We start from the raw sequence: 19788 nt of genomic DNA, 5'->3' as shown, positions 1-19788 counted from the left end.
CTGTAAGAATGTGCTGTTTGGGTGAGTCCAGCTGCTGCTCTGCTGGTTTTAAAGAAGTTATGCTTGAGGTCGCAGTTAAGTTCCTCTCACTTCCTTTTAAACTTGAAGCCCAAAGAGGTTGTACACAGCCATACACCCAAGGAAGAGTTTTCAGTATCGTTTTGACCTTGTATACAAAGGAAAGGGGGATGGGGAAGAAGAGCTGCATCCCTATGTTGGCAGGAATGGCCTGCATGATAAACAGTTGCTTCCTCAGCATGCTGCAGTTCTCCTGAAGGTATACTGGGTCAAATAAAGGTCTTGAGCATCTGAGCTGGTAGATCCCTCAGAAGAGGAGGGATTTGACTGTAAGTGGGAGGTTGTAACCCTAGGCACCATTTATTTGCATGTTTCTGCCTGAAACTAGCATTTTGGGAACACATTTAACAAGCACAATATATTTCATGCATTTGCTGGAATAAACGCATATAAGCTTCCTCAGATATATGGTCAGCAGGGAGCTGTCTGGCTCATGATTTTACACATTCTTGCATCTAACTGAGACATTCTAATGCCAAATCCAACACTCAGGCTGCCTGCGCTGCATGTGTGTTTTTTAACACACCTCAAAAGCATCTGTGTTCAAGACAGTGACTGAATTCCACCAGAGCTCTGGGTTCAGGAGCCAGGTCTTCCAGAGGTTATCTGCCCAGTGGGAACTGCTCCCCCAAAGTCCAGTGCTGGGCAGGAGGCAACTGCACTTAACCCTTTGCAATGCATAACCACCCGCTGCCAGCAGAGCCACATGAAACCTACATGGTCATGGGGTTTTTTGAGGTTAGGCCCAAGTCATCTAATGCTCTCAGATGCAGACAGCTAGCACATAAACCCCAATGCTGCCTGTCTCCTTATGCTCAGTAAATTTGGGGGATGTTCCCTCTTACTGCAAAGGTTATTTCTGTTATTTGAAACAAAATCATGGAAATAGTAGGTTTTTAGTAAAGGGTGATATGAAATCCAGACCAAATTAGAAGTGGCATACGTTTGTTTTCGTTTTCCATATGCCCCTGTGGTGTGACTGCATCAGGTGTAGTTTGTTGCTGTGATGGCCAAACTCTCAGGTTCATTTTTAAGATATATATTGTTTAGCATTTCATTGATTCTGGCACTTCTGAATATGCTTTACACTGAGCTCTTCCATTACATGTCTGTGAGACAAGTAGTGTCTTCATTCTGTGTTCTGTGGACATGATGTGCATGGGATGGTGGTACTTAAGGCAGCAGGTGCATTCCAGTTCCGAACCCCAGCAACTGCAGCATGTGTTCTAGTTGTTGCGTATCTTGTGATAGAAGATGTAAGGCCATTCCTCCTTGAACTTACTAAGGCAAGTCCCTTCTTAAGGTCTGAACTGCAATAAAGCCTTAGACAAAGCACTCCGTGTAGTTATGAAGCGGGCTTTTTCCAGAGCCAAGTAAGTAACAGGTTTGATATTACGTCTTGAAAATACTAGCAGCAATGGAATTGTTTCATAGGCTTCTATTACCTGCCAGGTTTCCTTTGTTTGAACTAAGGTTAGCTTATAACTATTTCAAGGGATAGAAATTGTTCCCAGGCTGACAGTCTGTACGCCAGGTTACAGCCCAGAACAGACTTTCATCAATAAATTTTATACAAACCTGAAAAAACAAGTTTGCAATGGAAACCCTGACAGAATCTGAGCTGTTCCAGAACCAGTAAGTTACTGCTTTGAATGGGCTGGGGTGATGAGGTGGCTAAACTGGAACACCTTTATGAATGTGATGTGTCAGTGACAGTTGCTGGAAGCTGTGGCAGCAAGAACTAGGTCTCAGTGGAGGACATCATTGCCAGAGAGTGTGGGGCAGAGCCCTGTGGCCACAGAGCTCTTTGGAGGGCCCATGTGGCTAATCTGCCCACTGGTGTCTGCAGCTGGAATGGACTCGAGGCTTGGTGCCAGACATACGCAGGACAGGTATAGCAGGTGAAGCCTCTTCAATTAAATACTAGTGTCAGGCACCAGAACTGCATCTCCTGGCACTGATAGCTGTTTGTGGAGGATTTGGGGTGTTCTTGCACTCTGCTGATCATGGATCAAGGTCTGTACACATGCTCAAGTTGGGCTCTTTGATCAGGTCTGTAGTTGCCAGTGCTGCTCTCCTACCAAGGACAGATGGGAAATCCCACAGATACATGTTTTAAATGGACGGTTGTAGTGATGACTGTGTTTGACATCAGAATTTTCTTGTCTGCTTTTTTTTTCTCAGGAGATGTTGCTAGATTTCCTAAAGTTGCTTTATTCTGAGTAGTTATTCTGGGTGTGCTACTGGGGAAATGAAAGATAGACATCTGAATATCATTTTAGAAGTGCAGTGTTTTGTTTTACAGGCTGTCATCTTTGATAATACAAAGTTTGATAGCTTCTAATTTTCTTTTTTTTAATGGTTTTGTCAAAAGTACACTTTGAGAAAATTCTTCAGGTCCAAAACGCCTAAAAGATGAGTAACAGTTACTGTTCTCAAAACCACTGTGTATTTATACATCTCAGCAGGAATCACATCTATTAACCTGACAGGGTGACATTAGTGAAGGAACAAGCAATTCTGTAAAACATGTGATGTCTCGTGTAGTTTTTTGGTCACAGTTGGTAAATAATTATCACTGGTAATGCCAGAACAACTTCCTTACCTCAGTAGGTTGTGATCTGTTTGATCACAAAACAGCAGAATCACAGGAGTTGTGTGAGGTGTTACACAGAAGGCAGCCAGTGAACACCGTGAGCTGCTGTTAGCATGCCTGGGGTTATCTGCAGTGATTCTCCAGCATTCAGCTTGGTCTGAACAGTGAAGAACCAAGTGTGTGCCTCAACATTCTAACACCAGTTCCAATCTCTCTGTGCCTTCATTCAGCAGCACTCTACCCTGCTGTGACTAGTAGACATGAGGGCATTTCTGTCTTGTGTTGCCTTTGTGTGCTTATTAAAAAAGAATCAGCAAATCTGGTGAGTGCATGTTTAATGTAACACAGATGTGGGCACACCACCGTCTGCTTTACAAATCTGCAGCTTTTTTATTTCATCAGTGTTGCTTATTATTTACAGAACGTAACTTGAGACAGTAGAACAAAGTTTTAGATTAAAAAAATCAAGTTGTGTGGAATGTTTTTAGCTGTCCAGACCAAACAGAGCGGTTTGCCAAAGGGGGTGATGGACCAAATCAGTGCAGTTTATGCTCATCCTAGTGGCACCTGGTTGAAAGCAGCTGACCTTATTACGAAGGTGAGGATTATCTTTTATCGCCAGGGTGAATACTTAGGCACAGAGGAGCAGTGGGGACAGTAAGCACTATACTCTTTAAGTACTTCTTCCTTTTAAAAACAAAAACAAAACCTAAACCCAACCACAACCAAACCCACAAGACAGAAATTGGCAAATCCGCTGTGGTGTCATCCATTTGTAGGACTGGTACTTGCTCTCTGACCTGCTTCTGAGCCAGACATTACAAACCAGTGTTTGCCAGTGTTCTGGTTTCTCCAGAATTGGTGTGACCAAAAGGCCCTGCTCTTTCCTCATTTTTACAGGAGTCTTTTCCTGCAGTGCTTCAGTGCATTGTCTGACCTGCTGTGGAAGGAAAACTATTGAGAGAGAAACCTGATGGGTTAATGGTTGGACTCAACCTTAAACGTCCTTTCCAACCTAAATGATTCTATTGCACTTCAGATACTCGCTCTTGAAGTTTGTCAGTAGAAGCTACAGGTGCTGTAGAGGTGTAACAGCTTGTGGGGGCTTCTTGGCTAACTGAAACTTTACCATTTTACTGCTTTTGGAAGTTAGGAAGTAGAACAAGCAGCAAGAAGTGAATTACACTGCTTGGAGCCCTTTAATTTCTTTGGACCTTTGCCTCAACGTTTTGCATTTCATAAAGCAAGCATATACTTTTGTTTACAACTTTGTAAGAATCCAGTAGGTAAAACAGGCACTTATTCTCCTCTGGTGTAGGTTTGGAACAATACCATACAACTGTACCTGGCACAGCTGGATCCTGGTTATAGCTAAAAAATCTAAGGGGCAGGAGAGGTGACTTGCTCCAAAGTTGTAGTACTTGCTAATGAAGTGCTAACCACTGCACACAGCTGGTACTCAGCTGAATAATCTGAAGTCCTACCTGGGTTGTGCAAATCATCTAGTGTTTAGGTAACCCTGATTCAGAGAAAGGCTACAAATGGAAGAATGCAAGTAATACCAAGTATCTTTATGCAGCAGATTGCAGTTTTCAGACTGTTATTTTTTAGCTTAGATGCATAACGTTGTACTTAATAAACATCTAGCCAAAAGCAAAGTGGTGCAGTGGGACAGGTAGAGCAGCGAGAACATCTGTCAGCAGAGGGAAAACTGAAAATTTGACTAACACCATATTACTGGCACTATTTGTTATGGTTTTGAAGCCCTTTGGTCTGTGCCACATTCTTTTAGTTGGAGAATTTCCACTTTTCAGTTCATCCTCCCTGCTGACAAACTGACTTTCTATCTATCTTAGCATAACTGTAGTTCAGCTGAAGTCAAGAGTGTTCTGTCTCTCCTGGTTTCTCTCAAAGAGGATCAGTGATAAGCGCTACTTCTGAGCTGCTGGGGTTCGCTAACAGAATTTCCCAGCTAGTCGTAATGTATTAAAAAAAGAAATTGGCTGATGTTTTCCCCTGCTGTGCTGCACAGTCAGTATTTTGGCTTCTATACCTTGTTTGCAAAATGCCTTGTTGATACCAGACAGAGCGGGGACAGCCAAAAACACCAAGAGGCCTGTCATGCAGGGGAAGAGCAGCAAATGTGATGCCAAGTCATGAATGACATATAAGAGATGGTGTTCCAGTAATGTTTTACTGCCTGAAGAAGGGAGGGGGCAAACCACCTCCACCCTCCCCCAAGTCTGTTGTGGTTGAAAGGCGAAGGTGTCCAAGACTCAAAGGAAAACAAATTGTAAAAGGGTACCTGGGTTGCAAGTCTGGGACAGGGCAGCTGAAAGGGAAAGGTGATACAGAAACAAGGCTCCGGAGGAAACACCAGCAGAAAGCAAAGCTTGGAAGGCAGCTACTCCTATGTATGTGCTAGTGCCAGGCTGCTTAGAAAGAAAAACGTGACCTAACATGGGATTTTTGTCCTGTCTTTTGATGGAAAAGGATGGGAGCAGTTCACTGCACAGGGTTTTTACAAAGATTCAAGATGAGAAGTGGAGAGCACTAATCACAACTGGTACATTTGGCTTGGAAAGTTCCTAATACCAGTAGCCTGACAGAGATATGAAAAAGCACTCAGCAGTCCCGGGGTGATGCTGTTCAGAATGGACAGAGAATAAAGCAGGGTTTGGCAGCCTGGAACAGAGTTCTTCAGGGGTAGGGTGTTGCAGAAGCTTAAAGGAATTCAGAGTGTTATTTTCTAACAAAATACTGCTAAGGGAGGAACCTAGCCTGCAGTTCTTCAGCACCGGGGCCAGTATCGACCTCTCATGTTTCTTAGGCCACACGTGTGTGTCTCTTACTGTCATTTTTAATAGATGCTCAAGAAAGGTAAGTTATCCTAAATCCTACTGCAGAGCCTCTAGTTAATGTGGATTTTTCTTTTGCCTTAGCTGCATGTTCCTATTTCCATAACCCTTCAATGCTTTGAAATAAACATGAGCTCTATCTAGGTTGATGCAATGTTGTTTTCTATAGAGCAGTGAGAAGAAACAGATCAGTAAAACTGTGCTGATAAATCCATCCCAAATCTGCAGACAGTGTACTTCAGCTTAGGTTGCTCCTTCCTATTAATTTAGCACACTGCCCCTTAACTGTAGAATAAAAATGGGAGACATTTCTTTGAAATGTAAAACCAGAGGAACAGACACCACGTCATCAAGTATTACAGAATCTATTTGCTGTATTTGCAAAAGACCTGGTATTTCTTTGTCATACTTCATAGTTCAAAGTAAATAAAATTGTGTGCTGACAGGTTTAAGTGGAAGGAAAAGTGCTGCTGTGGCAGTAAGTCATTTTTCTGCATCTATTTTGCATGCAGGACACGAGCAGAGAGAGTGAGGAAGCCCCGCTGCTGCAGGGGACCGCAAGGGCTCTTGCCCCGCTACTCAGAAAGTCAAGCAGAAGGACAAGAACAGCTCTTCAAACTGACTGACAACATCCAAGATGAGTTGTAAGTACTGACTGGCAAGGTTACTCTAAGTAGTTCTGTTTGCTGCCATTGTATCTTGGTGTCTTTGGGGAAGAGGGACTAAAACTGTTTTACACACCCACATGCACATGCATGTTGTTTTCGCTTGATACCCATTAGCTGTACAGCAGGAGCACCTAAGCACCTCCAGCCTATCCACTGGCTGTACACAGAGGACACTACAGGTGCCATAGGACTCCTGCGATTCACATAAGAGGCTGGGGAAGAAGCAGAGCTTCAGTTAATTGACTCCTGCTCCTATTAAAGTCCCTGGTCCCCTTCTGTCATTACAAAAGATGAAGTCTCAGTAAGTTTCTAAGTAATCATTAGTCCATTAATAAGCATAATGCATCTCCAACCCTCCACTGATAAAACAAGTGTGTGTTTCAAGCCTATGCTCTTCTTCTCCTTTAACATTCATCCAGCCATTACCAGTATCTCTTCTCTTCCCTGTCCCTTACCTCCCATTCTACACAGCCCAAGGCCTAGGGGCGTGGCTAGTGATTGATGACAGCAGAACATGGACCACCACTGACCAGCACAGTGCTCTCTAAGGTGGCTCTGATTTTGAGAGACACCAACTTGGACACCTGTGGTACATGTTATTCCTGAGCTGTTAACAGCCGATGACCAAAACAACCTGCAGCTTTATTTATTTGTTTTAGTATCTTAATTTCACCAGTGTCAGTGATCAGGCTCTGACAGGCTCTTGCAGGCAGCTGAAAGTAGAATCCAGTCTGCTACTTGCTTGCAGCCCTGCGATCTCACACCCTTGTTATCTTGTTTTCATCTAAGTAAGTGTCTTTATGCATATGCAGTCTGGGCCTTAGGTAGGGAGAAGTGAAAGAGAGCCGCTTGTGACCAAAAGCATTGCCAGCTTTTAGCAAGTGCACCCATAAGCAGATCAGTGGGCTTTTGTCATTGAGTCACACTGTTAATTCACTGTGACTTTCACCATTAGGAACATCATTCAACAAGAACACAGCATATCTTGTCATGAAAGTAAGTACAAAATTATGCCTCTTTTATCCTAGCATCATAATCAGAAACACATTTAAAGACGTGATTATTTGCATATTTTCCTTCAGAGTTAAATCCATAAAAGGAGTTTTAATACCTTGCTCTACTGTTCTAACTAAATGTTTCCACATTTTTTTCCAGTTAGGCTGGCTGTTTCACTTCTGGAAAATATTGTGTAATTACTTCCTGATGTTGTTAAAAACCCCACAAATTCTCCAGAGATCTGGTTGCTTCTACTTCATTCTACTGGATCATATTTCATTTAACTTTTCATTTTATTAATTTGAGATATTTTTAATAGTGTAGAAGTATGGGTTTAAAAAAACCTCAACTAGTAGTATCTTGAAGTAGTATCTTAAAAGGTTAAATACCAGTTTTGAGAACTAGACATGGAGAAGAAAGAAACAGTTGGCAAGAGCAAATCGGTAATGATGCATGACTCAAACCTGGGACAAAATGTAGAGCCTGAACACAGAATCAGCTAATGTTTCTATGCTTTGCCATTAAATCAGTGACCTCTGTTTCCATTCCTCAAAATACATGAATGACACCAGTAAAAATCTTGTTATGGAAAATTAGATTTATAATCTGTTGTTCTTACAGAGAACATACAAACCCACAGCCTGATTACCCAGTTGCTTCCACTGAACATTACAGTAGCTTTGCAGGCTTCAGTTCTCCTCATGGATGTCCCTCCATCCATCAGGAGAACAGCTGTGCTGCTTTTGTGGATGGATAAAACCACTGCAAACCTCCCTGGGACTGTAGCAAAAGACACAGTGTTCAGGGTGTCTGGTCCTTTCTCTGCTGGAGAAGCAAAGCAAGTCAGTGCGCCATGAAGTTGCCTCTGGTTCTGCCTCTTGTGGAGGCCTGACCCAAGTCAAAGCTAGGACCTCTGTCAGATGCTGCACTTGCATTTGTATGTCTATCCTAAGGAACAAGCCTATTATTCTGCAGGTTATAATGCTGCTCTCTTTTAAAATTAAGTTTTCTGTGATACTTCATAAAAAAATATCACTCTCCATCCTACTCATTTCCAAGACAAAAACCTTACTCCAAAGTGTCTGAACTCCTGATGGAAAACGGAGGGGCAATTGCAAGTTTCAGTAACTTCCACCTGGGGTTTTCTTGAAGCTGAAATAAATGGGTTTGTCCATTTTGTTTTACTTAAAAGAGCACAATTCAGTTTTCCTATTTCATGGTTTTATTCAAGGTTAGAGCTGGGCACAGTATATTACAGGCCTTTTTTTAATTAGAAAGGCTGTGCTCTTCTCAGCACTTCAGTGACAGGGTAAGTTGTTGACTTGTGTAAGTGTGTTTGCCTTTCCCAAGTTTGTGGAAGCAAGGGCACTTGTGAGCTGACAGGGCTAGCAGGCACATGGCAGGAAAAAGACAAGGTCAGTGCACAATACAGTCTTTCAGAGAACTAGCAATAGAAAGTTACTGGAATTATTCTTTTACACCACAAAGAAACCATGATCTGACCTCGAAATTTTTCTGGCTATTAAAATTCCATTTGTAGTAATGGATTTGTTTGGATACGGCTCAGAGTAATTTGTGCAAAGTGTTACTTAATGATAGAGTTGGCAGAAGATTTAGAGATAGTAAAGCGCTTTTACCTACCAAAACCTCCTGAGTAATAACAAACTTCAGTGATTTCAGAGCTAGTGGAGTATTTTGCACACGGTATTAGGACAACAGCAGACTTGCGTAAGCAACGGTTCAGAAAATAAGTCATTTTAAACCTACGTGGCAGCAGCAGAATCTTTGTTTTTACAGCTATGCTTCTGCTGCTGTGGATGGAGCATTACTACTCTATGTAGCACTCTTCCATAGTTATGATTTTGTATTTAATTTTGTGAAACTTTCAGCATTTCAAGAACCCCACTAATGAGGTTCATTTCAGTAGTAAATGATAAGTGGGGGAGAAGCTTGTGTGTCACGTATCTACTTCACTTTATGATTATTTTTGTTACGCATTATTTTTGTTACCTTTTCAGCCATCGTAATTCTCAGTATTCTGAACTCACACTTTTCTACCTCTACTATTCATCACTCAGACTAATCTCTCTGGGGAAACCTGCTTGCTGCTTAACCTTTCACCCCTGTGTTAAACAGCTAATTTCTCTTTTCTAGCTACTGATCCAGGCAGCAGGTTAAACTTGTTTTTTGTTTTTAAAGGCAGGGGAGATGTGTGGTAAAAGGAAGCACAGCAGGTTTACAGTGTGTAGAAGGATAATGCTCTTGTCATAAATGTCTGCAAACCTTTCATGTATCAGCACTGGAACTGAAGTTCGTTACAATTAAACTTCAGTATTAGGACTTTCAGATGTGAGGAAATGACTCTTCTTAAGCCTTGTTAAAGGGTATTTTTATACGCCCTTTTCATGTCCAGAGCTAGAAGCTAGACATTTAGTACTAATATTTGATTTACAGTATGATCTTTTTTAACTGTGTACTTCATCCGCTTGATTTTTTTGGAACAGTATAAATTAAATACAAATGAATTGTACATGTTACACTATTTATTTTTCTGAAAGCCTTTGAAAGGTCACAAAACACAACAGGTGAAGACATTTGTTAGGTACTATTTTTAGCTTCAAGTGACTAATTTTTCTTTTTTCTCTTTTTTGCAGCTTTATAGCAGTGGAGAACATAGACAGCTACTGTGTTCTCATCTCATCTAAAGCTGTTTATTTCCTGAAGAGTGGTGATTACACAGACCGTGAGGCCATCTTCCTCGAAGTCAAGTATGATGATCTCTACCACTGCCTTGTTTCAAAAGACCATGGGAACGTGTACATACAGTTGACGAAGAAAGCTGTTAATACCAGTAGTGGTCTAGCTATGCCAGGCCCATCACAACAGAAACCAATGGTAAGGATCTAGCACCTATTGTTTCATTCATGTGGGGCTTTCTCTTCCCCTTTATGCCTGTACAGGTGCCCAAGTGTTTGTAGTCATTAGTGTCTGGTTTCCTGTGCTGCTTAACAATGAAAACCTTGTTCTGCAAGCAGTGAAACCAGTGGCCACTGGAAAGGTCTGGGTGACAGTATGACTTGCTCCCCAAAGTCCTGAGAAAAGCTGAAGGCATAATCTAAGATACTTCTGCAGGCAGAAAAGTTACAGTAGGAAATGTGAATTTACTTGGAAAAGGCTTTTAACTTTACAGTATGTACATGAAAGTTAAGTACTTTCCTGCCTATTTAGTCTTCTCTTTCTATAAATACTAAGATTGGAAAGAGTGTCTCATGCGTGTACAAGTCAGCCAAACTCTTATGTGTAACACCCACTGCAGTAGTTGTTTGGGGGTCAGTTTTACAGGCAAGGTTACAAGCTCACCCCTGACCTATGTCAGTTTACATTCCAAACAGAAGAGCCAGATAAGAAGTAGGAGGGGAAGTGAAGGAGGTAACTTCAGATGTTGCAAGATGTTTCTGCTCTCATCCTACAGTACCTCTCAGTATTTACCTGTCTCTCCCTCTCAGTTCTTCCTTACTTCAGCCTGAGAACGAATCACTACAGAAACATTTCTGTTCCTTACAGGAGACTTCAGAGCTAACCCCTTTGGTTAGTGAAGTGATAAAAAAATAACTGTATTCTGGTTTAGGTGACAGCAGTACCACATTATGAAAAATCATGTTTCTCTTTGCAGGTGAACGTGAAATCTGAAGTTCTTGCAGTAAAGCTGTCTCAAGAAATAAACTATGCAAAGAGCCTTTATTATGAACAACAGCTTATGTTAAGACTCAGTGAAAATCAAGACCAATTAGAGCTGGACTCTTGAACCTCTTCCTACTGCCAGAGTGAACTGCAGTTACTGGTCTGGAGCTGATGGTATTCTGTCACTAAGGAAAGTCCTATATGGTAAGGAAATACATACGATTGATTGTAGTATTCAGCTAAATGGATCACTGTGTGATGTAAGATGTAAAATGTGTGTGTATGAAAAGAAGGGAGGTGGGCATGGTGGGCTTTCTTTCTTTTTTTAAGCATTAGTTGTATAACAAAGATATAGCTGAAATGCATTTGGTTCTGGGACATGCCCTGTATTTTGCTAACATGTATATATGTAAAAGAGTTCCATGTAAATAAGAAAGTACAGACCAGGGTGTTGGTATAATTAGAAGTCTGTTTACTGTGTAAAGAAATTAAAGGAGCTATCAGAGTCTTATTGCACTACCTGAAACTAGCCCTTGTGTCTCTTTTTTGTCTCTTGAGAAAGCTGATTTTCACAGTGCAGCAGTGTAGCTAAATGTTTGAAAGGTAAATTAACAGTTAATTGCAACTGTTGGTGCACGGACGTCCTGTGGTTTGGAGTTTTAGCACTGTGATTAGGGTGCATTGACTGGGATTGTTTTTTTTCTGAAATCACTCATACACCTAAATGCACATCTACCTGCTGCTCACTGAAATGTCATCCTCATTTTTAACAAAAAATCCTGCATTTTGTTAAATACTGCAATGAGGACTCACTAATTCAGTTACATTTTCAAACTATTAGACAATAAAAAGCTGATTCTACTCCAAAACCAGCACTCATCCCTTGCAAAGTCACACCACCGAAGGCCCCTGCTCCTCAGCTGCTTTTACAGTAATTCAAGTGAGCAGCCTTGGCAACTGAAATCTTTAACTCCAGTTTTTCCCTTCATTAGGACTAAGTGTTTGTAGTGTGGAATTCTGCTAGTATTGGAAGTGCTGGGGATGGGGGGAGAGAAAACCACTGCATCATTTGTCTTCATGACAACCTCTTCAAAGTTAAGCTTTTGAAATAATAAAAGTAACATAAAAATAACATGCTTTTTCAAATGTTGTACATCCAATGACTGTTTGTCTCATCAACATAAACCAAACAGAACACTGAGGAATGAGCTGTACTTACATACATGTATGCAAAGAAATAAGGAGATCTCATCCACGTGTTTGCTCCCTGGAGATGGTTCAGGGCTGCATGCAGGACAGTGTTTTGCCCTGCACAACGCAGCTTTCCTTACAACGCCTGAGTAACCTACATTCCCTTTGACTCAAAGTAAGAAGCCCAACATGCTCAACTTTGTTTAGCTTTTAATATCCTTTTGCAAAGGCATACAGAAATACTTTTAAACTGCAAGTTAGAATGAAACCAATTCCCGCCTCCTGTAAAGTGAAAAGTGGAGGATTGTCGTGTAAGGAGAAAATTTTAGATCAGCAGATACGTGTTTAGTGTGTGACTGGAAATTAAATCCATAAGGTCCATTACACAAATGAAACTGGTTTAATGCAATACTTTTGTATACTCTCCACGTAATTTTTAAGTAAAATGTAGAATTCAACCAGTGCATTGGCTCAACAGTGCTTTAACATGTCAGTCTCATTGGACGCCACTGCCAGAGTCCCTTCTTCTCTCCCCTGTAATATTCTTTTTTAATGCAGCAAGTATCAAGCTGCTAAAGATGGTATGTAGATGGAAAAGGAAAATAAAAAGTAGTTTACTGCTCTGTGTGGAGAATTTACAGGCACATGGCTTGAATACTTAAGTTTTGTAACAACTGAGTAAGGAGCTGATGTGCAAACATCTGAAGAACAGTGTGAGAGTACACCCTTTGAGTTACCTGACCTCAGGGAACCACAGCAGAGAATGGATCTAATTTGTGTAGTTGTTTATTTCTTTTGGACTGTGCTTAACCTGTTCTTTCGACTGCTGGAAACGATTAAGCACAACATTTAAACCTTCGAGAAGTCTACCCACAAAACTGGAGTTTATGAGTACCACGGTCATAAGTGGCTTAGGTTAGCCCAGTACGTTAGGATCCTGCTCCCAGTGCTGTGCTCCTCTCAGTACAGTGGATGAGTTCCTCACTTACCTTGCCTATGGACAAGGCCAAGTTTTTCTCTTAATGGTACAAGCCCAGTGCTGATGACAAGGAGCGATGTACACGCAGAGCTGGAAGAAGCATATTGCCTCACTTAGCGTTCCAAACCAAACTGAATCAGAACTTTTGGGTTTTTTTAAAAAGTGCAAATGCTGTTATTTATTGCTGCAACCCAACTATTTTTATATAATTTCAGAACTCTTACTGTGAACTTCCTATTGCTATTGGCCCTACTACCATTATTACTCAGTGAATAAATACAACTTTCGGATTCCAGGGGCCATACTCAAAAACAGTTCTCAGAGGCTGTAGAGAGCAAAGGTCAAGTCTCCAGCTCAAACACAAGCAGTAAGCAGGCAAAGAAATGTAATAAATTTACTGAATAGTGCAGGTCTTCAGGGTCTGAGTCTTATGTATGCTTACCACACTGGTTTCATTGGAGGAGGTGTGACTGCTGCAGCAATGAAAGCAGATTCAATCTTCAAATTGTAGAAGCAGGGGAGGAAAAAAGTCCCTGATGAGAGACAGAAACACAGCTTTCTGACCCTGTCCCCCATCCTTAGCACACAGCCAATACAATTCAGGGAGGACAATGCTTCCTCATGCTTTTTTGCTCAGGTCTTTATAAAAAGCTGTTCACCTTGACACTCTAATAAAGATTAAATACCCCATTAACTTTGATTTTAGCTGTATTTTTCTGAGAACTGTACAACTTGTTCTCTCTCTCCCCTGTCCAGCTTTGTTTTCTTGCTGGAGTTGCTACTGAAGAAATGTAAAACAAAGATTATTGACATAAGAGTTATTTCACAGTTATTCTGGAGAAGTGCAGTAAATTGATTCCACCCACACTCTTCATGTGCCCTTGCTTACAAAACCATTAATGGTGGGCAGGAACAGAAAATGACTGTAGGGAACAGGAATGAATAATTCTCTGAGAGACTGGAGTGGCAGAGCCCTCAAGACTGCTCTTATATCCTCCAGTTGTGATGTCTGAGGTAAAACCTGGACAATGCCCTGCAATGCTGGCTGTCACTGTAGGTCAAACCTAGACTTACTTACACTGCATTGCTCTGACCTAAACACGTAGGTGATCTGCCTTTGAGATGGTCTGATTCATCCGAAAGTCATTTCAGAGTGGGAAATCAGATGCTAAGGTACTTAAACTTCAATGAAAAAGCACATCTTATAAAATAAAATCCAGACATCTTTTGTGCCAGAGTTAAGGCAAACAAGACATTTCCAAAAGAAGATTACTTAATATAATTTTACCTGGGAAAAATGCATCCCAATATTCCAAACACCCAGCCCCAGTGTGCTGCTGTCACTAAAATGAGACAGACTTGCAACTGAATTAGGTAAGCAAGTTTTTTATATGCAAGATCTGCAGAAAAACACAAATGGCAATGTCATTTTAGTCTAGAAGCAATTCTGGACTAGCAGAACTCTAGAATTCCTTCCTGATCTGACCTAAATCCACAGCTGCGGCTGCAACCTTGTATTTTCTTGCCCTGTGTCTGACAAAGACATGAAAACATGGAGAATTACAAGGAAACACACACCGCGCACCAGGAACAACCGGCTGGTGCACTGGTAAAGGAGATCTCTGCTCGTGCTGCCAGGAAAAAGCGGCGGGTCGGAGTGGTAGGGACTCTACTTTGAAAGGAACTGAGGCACCCATCAGTCGGCCTGACCCAGTCTCAGGAGAGGTGTGTTGCCTTCCAGGGGCAGGGATCAGGGATGTTGCAGAGAGGCTGCCTGCTCTCGTAAGCCCCACTGACTGTTAGTCACTTCTAGTGATCCATGTGGGTGCTAGTGATACAGACAGCAGTAGGCTGGAGAACATTAAGAAGGACTACAGAGCCCTGGGAGAGGTGGTTAGGGGCTCTGGAGCTCAGACTGTCTTTTCAATTCTCCAGGATACATGGGAGGACCTTAAAAAGGCTAGGAGGATTGGCCAGGTTAATAAATGGTTAGAACGTGGGAGCCATAGTCAGGGGTTTGGGTATTTAGAACATGAGACTCAATCTGGGAGGCCAGGTCTACTGGGGGCTGGTGGGGCTGATCTGGCAAAGAAGAGGAAGAGCGGTTTTGGTAGGAGGCTTGCCAGACTGGTCAAGGTTGCTTTAAACTAGATGTGTTGGGGAAGGTGGGCATTGTTTCATCCCAACACACCCAGGCAGTCGCCAGCACCTACAATAACAATAAATGCTCGGAGCCATGCAGAGATATTCCAGCTGCTCCAGCCAATGAGCTGGCTTCATTTGGAGCTCGGCTCAGATGCTTCTGTACAAACGCCCATAGCATGGGGAACAAACAGGAGGAATTAGAGATGTGTGCACGTCTGTGGGGGTATGATATAATAGGCATCGCAGAAACATGGTGGGATGGCTCCTATGACTGGAGTGTTGGAATGGAAGGTTACAGGCTCTTTAGAAAAGACAGGCCTGGCAGGCGGGGAGGGGGAGTTGCTATTTATGTTAGGGATAAGCTGGAGAGTATGGAACTCTGTCTGGGGTCAGGTGAGCAGTTGATAGAGAGTTTGTGGGTCAGGGTTAAAGGGAGAACAGCCATGGGGGACATTACTGTGGGGATCAACAGTAACAACAGACCACCTGATCTGCACTCTGTGGATGAAGCGCTCTATAGCCAGATAGGAACAGCCTCACGCTCACAGGCCCTTGTTCTCATGAGGGACTTCAACCACCCTGATATCTGTTGGAGGGACGGTACAGCCCAGCACAAGCAATCCAGGAGGTTCCTCGATTGTGTGGAAGACAACTTCCTTCTGCAAGTAATAGAGGAGCCGACAAGGAGAGGTGCCATGCTTGACCTCATGCTCACCAACAGGGAGGGGCTGGTTGGAAATGTGACGCTCCAGGGCAGCCCTGGATGCAGCGATCATGAGATGGTCGAATTTGAGATCCTCAGCACAGTGAGAAGAGCGTGCAGCGAGCTCACTGCCCTGGACTTCAAGAGAGCAGACTTTGGCCTCTTCAGGAACCTGCTTAGTAAGGTTCCATGGGATATAGCCCTAGAGGGCAGGGAGGCTCAAGACTGTTGGATGATATTCAAGGATCACCTGCTCCAAGCTCAGGAGTGTTGCATCCCAACTAGAAGGAAGTGCAGCAGGAGGGCCAGGAGACCTCCTTGGATGGATAAAGAGCTGCTGTGGAAACTTCGAAGGGAAAAAGAGGCTTATAAAAGGTGGAAGCAGGGACAGGCGGCCTGGGAAGAATACAGGGATGTTGTCCAGGAAGCTAGGGACCAGGTTAGGAAAGCTAAGGCCCAGTTAGAATTAAACTTGGCTAGGGATGTGAAAGATAACAGGAAGGGATTCTATAGGTACATTGTGAATAAGACAGACTAGGGACAATGTGAGCCCTCTCTGGAAGCTATCAGGGGAACTGGCTACCCTGGATTTGGAGAAGGCTGAGGTTCTTAATGACTTCTTTGCCTCAGTCTCCACTGGCAAATGCTCTGACCACACCACCCAAGTCTGGGAAGGCAGATGCAGGGACTGTGAGAATGAAGACCCTAGGCCCACTCTAGGAGAGGATCTGGTTCGAGACCATCTTAAAAACCTGAATGTACACAAGTCCATGGGACCTGATGAAATCCATCCATGGGTCCTGAAGGAGCTGGTGAATGAAGTTGCTAAGCCACTGGCCATCATATTTGAAAAATCATGGCAGTCAGGTGAAGTTCCCAATGACTGGAAAAAGGGAAATGTAACCCCCATTTTCAAGAAGGGGAAAATGGATGACCCGGGGAATTACAGAGCAGTCAGTCTCACCTCTGTGCCTGGCAAACTCTTGGAGCAGATTCTCCTGGAAGGCATGCTAAGGCACATGAAAAACAACAAGGTGGTTGGATAAAGAACTGGCTGGATGGCCGCACGCAAAGAGTTGCGGTCAATGGCTCAATGTCCGGCTGGAGACCGGTAACGAGTGGTGTCCCTCAGGGATCAGTGTTGGGACCGGTCTTGTTCATCATCTTTGTCGGTGACATGGACAGTGGGATTGAGTGCACCCTCAGCAAGTTTGCCGATGACACCAAGCTGTGTGGTTCAGTTGATATGCTGGATGGAAGGGATGCCATCCAGAGGGACCTCGACACGCTTGTGAGGTGGGCTGATGCCAACCTGATGAAGTTTAACCATGCCAAGTGCAAGGTCCTACACCTGGGTCGGAGCAATCGCAGGCACAGCTACAGGTTGGGCAGAGAAGAGATTCAGAGCAGCCCTGCAGAGAAGGACTTGGGGGTGTTGGTCGATGAGAAAATGAACATGAGCCGGCTGCAGTGTGCGCTCGCAGCCCAGAAAGCAACCGTATCCTGGGCTGCATCAAGAGGAGCGTGACCAGCAGGTCCAAGGAGGTGATCCTGCCCCTCTACTCTGCTCTCGTGAGACCTCACTTGGAGCATTGTGTGCAGTTCTGGTGTCCTCAACGTAGAAAGGACATGGAACTGTTGGAACAAGTCCAGAGGAGGCCATGAGGATGATCAGGGGCTGGAGCACCTCCTGTGTGAAGATAGGCTGAGAAAGCTGGGGCTGTTCAGCCTGGAGAAGACCTCATAGCAGCTTCCAGTATCTGAAGGGGGCCTGTAAGAATGCTGGATTCATTAAGGACTGTAGTGACAGGACAAGGGGTAACAGGTTAAAACTTAAACAGAGGAAGTTTAGATTGGATCTAAGGAAGAAATTCTTTACTGAGAGGGTGGTGAGGCACTAGAATGGGTTGCCCAGGGAGATTGAGAATGCTCCATCCCTGGTGGTGTTCAAGGCCAGGTTAGACAGAGCCCTGGGAGACATGGTTTAGTGTGAGGTGTCCCTGCCCATGGCAGGTGGGTTGGAACTGGATGATCTTAAGGTCCTTTCCAAACCTGACTATTCTATGATTCTTAGTTTCAGTAAATGTAGGGCTAGGACCAAACCACTTAAAATTTCCCACTTGTATTTTGGATTGAGCTTTATTATAGCCTATTTATTACAGCCTACTGGTAGCTGGCCCATGCTCTGACAGCCTTACAAAAGGAATTAGGACAGCACAAAGACATCTTTCTCAATAATACCATAAAGTTACCTACCTGAGAAAAGGGTTCATTACCAGAGGCCACAGGTCACTTGGACTGAACCATAAGCTTTCTGTAGCTCTCTAGCAGCAGATTTTCTGAAGTGGGAGAATGTGAGGACAAAGCAGCTATGTACATACTTCTCATTCCTCACACTGGCCAGCTCTGAATGTGTCTCATAGGTGTAAGCGCAACAGTAATCACATGAGGGGAGGCTTGCCAGAAAGAGAACAGTTACCCGTTAACCACTGGCGAACACTGGGGGGAGGAAATCAATGGGTTTTGCTGCTTTCCTCAGTAGAATGACAGCACATTCTATACAGCCATAAAAATAATCCTGGAGCAGTTGCTGTTACAGAAGAGCTGCATACCTACTGCAGTATACCAGTGCTGGCAATGGCCTGGTGCGCACTGCCAGTGCCTCAGTGCCATCGGACTCCAGTATCATAAGAGGGGTTTGTTGGGAACGTGGGGTGGGGGTTTGCCTTTGTGTTGGGTTTGTTTTGGTTTTTTCTGTAGCTGACACACAAGCAATTGCCCCAGCGATGTGCCCAGCACAAAGAGTTCTCTCTGTGGACAATAACCTTGCACCTCAGGCCTGCTCTGGTCTGACTCAGAAGTACTGAAAGGCCACAAGAGAAGTAAACAGCTTTCATGTGCATTTACATTTGGGATAAATGGCTGGGTCACCCAGAGGACAAGGACTGCATATGGGAGCTAAGGAACAACTGTTTCTGCACACTGGAAATGCCAGCAAAAAAAGTCTCCTGGATGTTGTAGCTGTAGAGAAATTTTAACAAATGAAAGAGAAAGCTATCATACCAACTATCCCACAACTCTTCAGACACAGCAAAAGCAAACATTTGCTTTGACCTGGGAGGGTGCCTGACCATTCCTGAGGACTGCTGCTTCAAGGCCCTTGGCAAACAATCCACAATTAGGAGCGCAAACCACCGGGTATTGAAATAATGATGGAGCGAGAAATTTGTGCCTGCATGTAGTTGTGTGGGGAGGGGAGGAAGGCAAACCACCATCTGGAGGACCAGACTGCCCACACACCCCCCAGCCTTCCTTGGTAAGGTCAGGACCCAGAAACAGAAACTCAAGGCACCAGAGAGAGCACCACACCAGCAATGGTTTCCCCCTACCCATGTGCAGTTCTGGTCCCTCTGAATAATCCTCTGTGTGCCAATGCATTTCTCAGGTTTTCTTTTAATCATAAAGCATGGAAGGAACAGTATTTGAGGTAAACATCCTAGAAATATGAAGGTTATATTTAGCACTACCATCTGTGCCAGAATACATCTTTATCTGCGGTGTAACAGCAGTCGCAGTACGAGTCTTCAGCGGATTAAGCAAAGACAGCATATTTACATGCCAAGTTCAGACAGGTATATGTAAAATACAAGAACACAATACTGTACATAAATTGGTAATATTATTCTTTCTGACTTAGCTCAGTATAAAGCTGATCTCCAGTCATGCTATTTATAGAATCATAGACTATTTTGGGTTGGAAGAGACCTTAAAGCTCCTCCAGCTCCAACCCCTGCCACGGGCAGGGACCCCTTCCACTGGAGCAGCTTGCTCCAAGCCCCTGTGTCCAACCTGGCCTTGAACACTGCCAGGGATGGGGCAGCCACAGCTTCTCT

General features: G+C 43.5%; 1 protein-coding gene across 10 annotated transcripts in view; it reads left to right on the top strand.

Moving 5' to 3' along the window:
• The window catches only part of VPS13D (vacuolar protein sorting 13 homolog D), a 107673-nt gene extending 94060 nt beyond the window's left edge, over positions 1-13613 (top strand). For 6 of the 10 annotated variants that reach the window (XM_080631418.1, XM_080631417.1, XM_080631416.1 and 3 more), the window contains 3 exons: positions 6045-6176; positions 9851-10091; positions 10870-13612. In XM_080631418.1, the coding sequence (XP_080487544.1) occupies positions 6045-6176; positions 9851-10091; positions 10870-11001 (505 nt within the window). In that variant the 3' untranslated portion in view covers positions 11002-13612. Of the gene's footprint in view, positions 1-6044; positions 6177-9850; positions 10092-10869 lie in introns of all 10 variants that reach the window. The other 4 variants (XM_080631419.1, XM_080631413.1, XM_080631421.1 and 1 more) reach the window with 2 other exon arrangements.
• Positions 13614-19788: the final 6175 nt, after the last annotated feature.

Source organism: Psittacula echo (assembly GCF_963264785.1).
Source record: "Psittacula echo genome assembly, chromosome: 17".
NCBI lineage: Eukaryota > Metazoa > Chordata > Aves > Psittaciformes > Psittacidae > Psittacula > Psittacula echo.
Note: the sequence above shows the minus strand (reverse complement) of the source record. Positions and strands in the feature narration are given on the sequence as shown.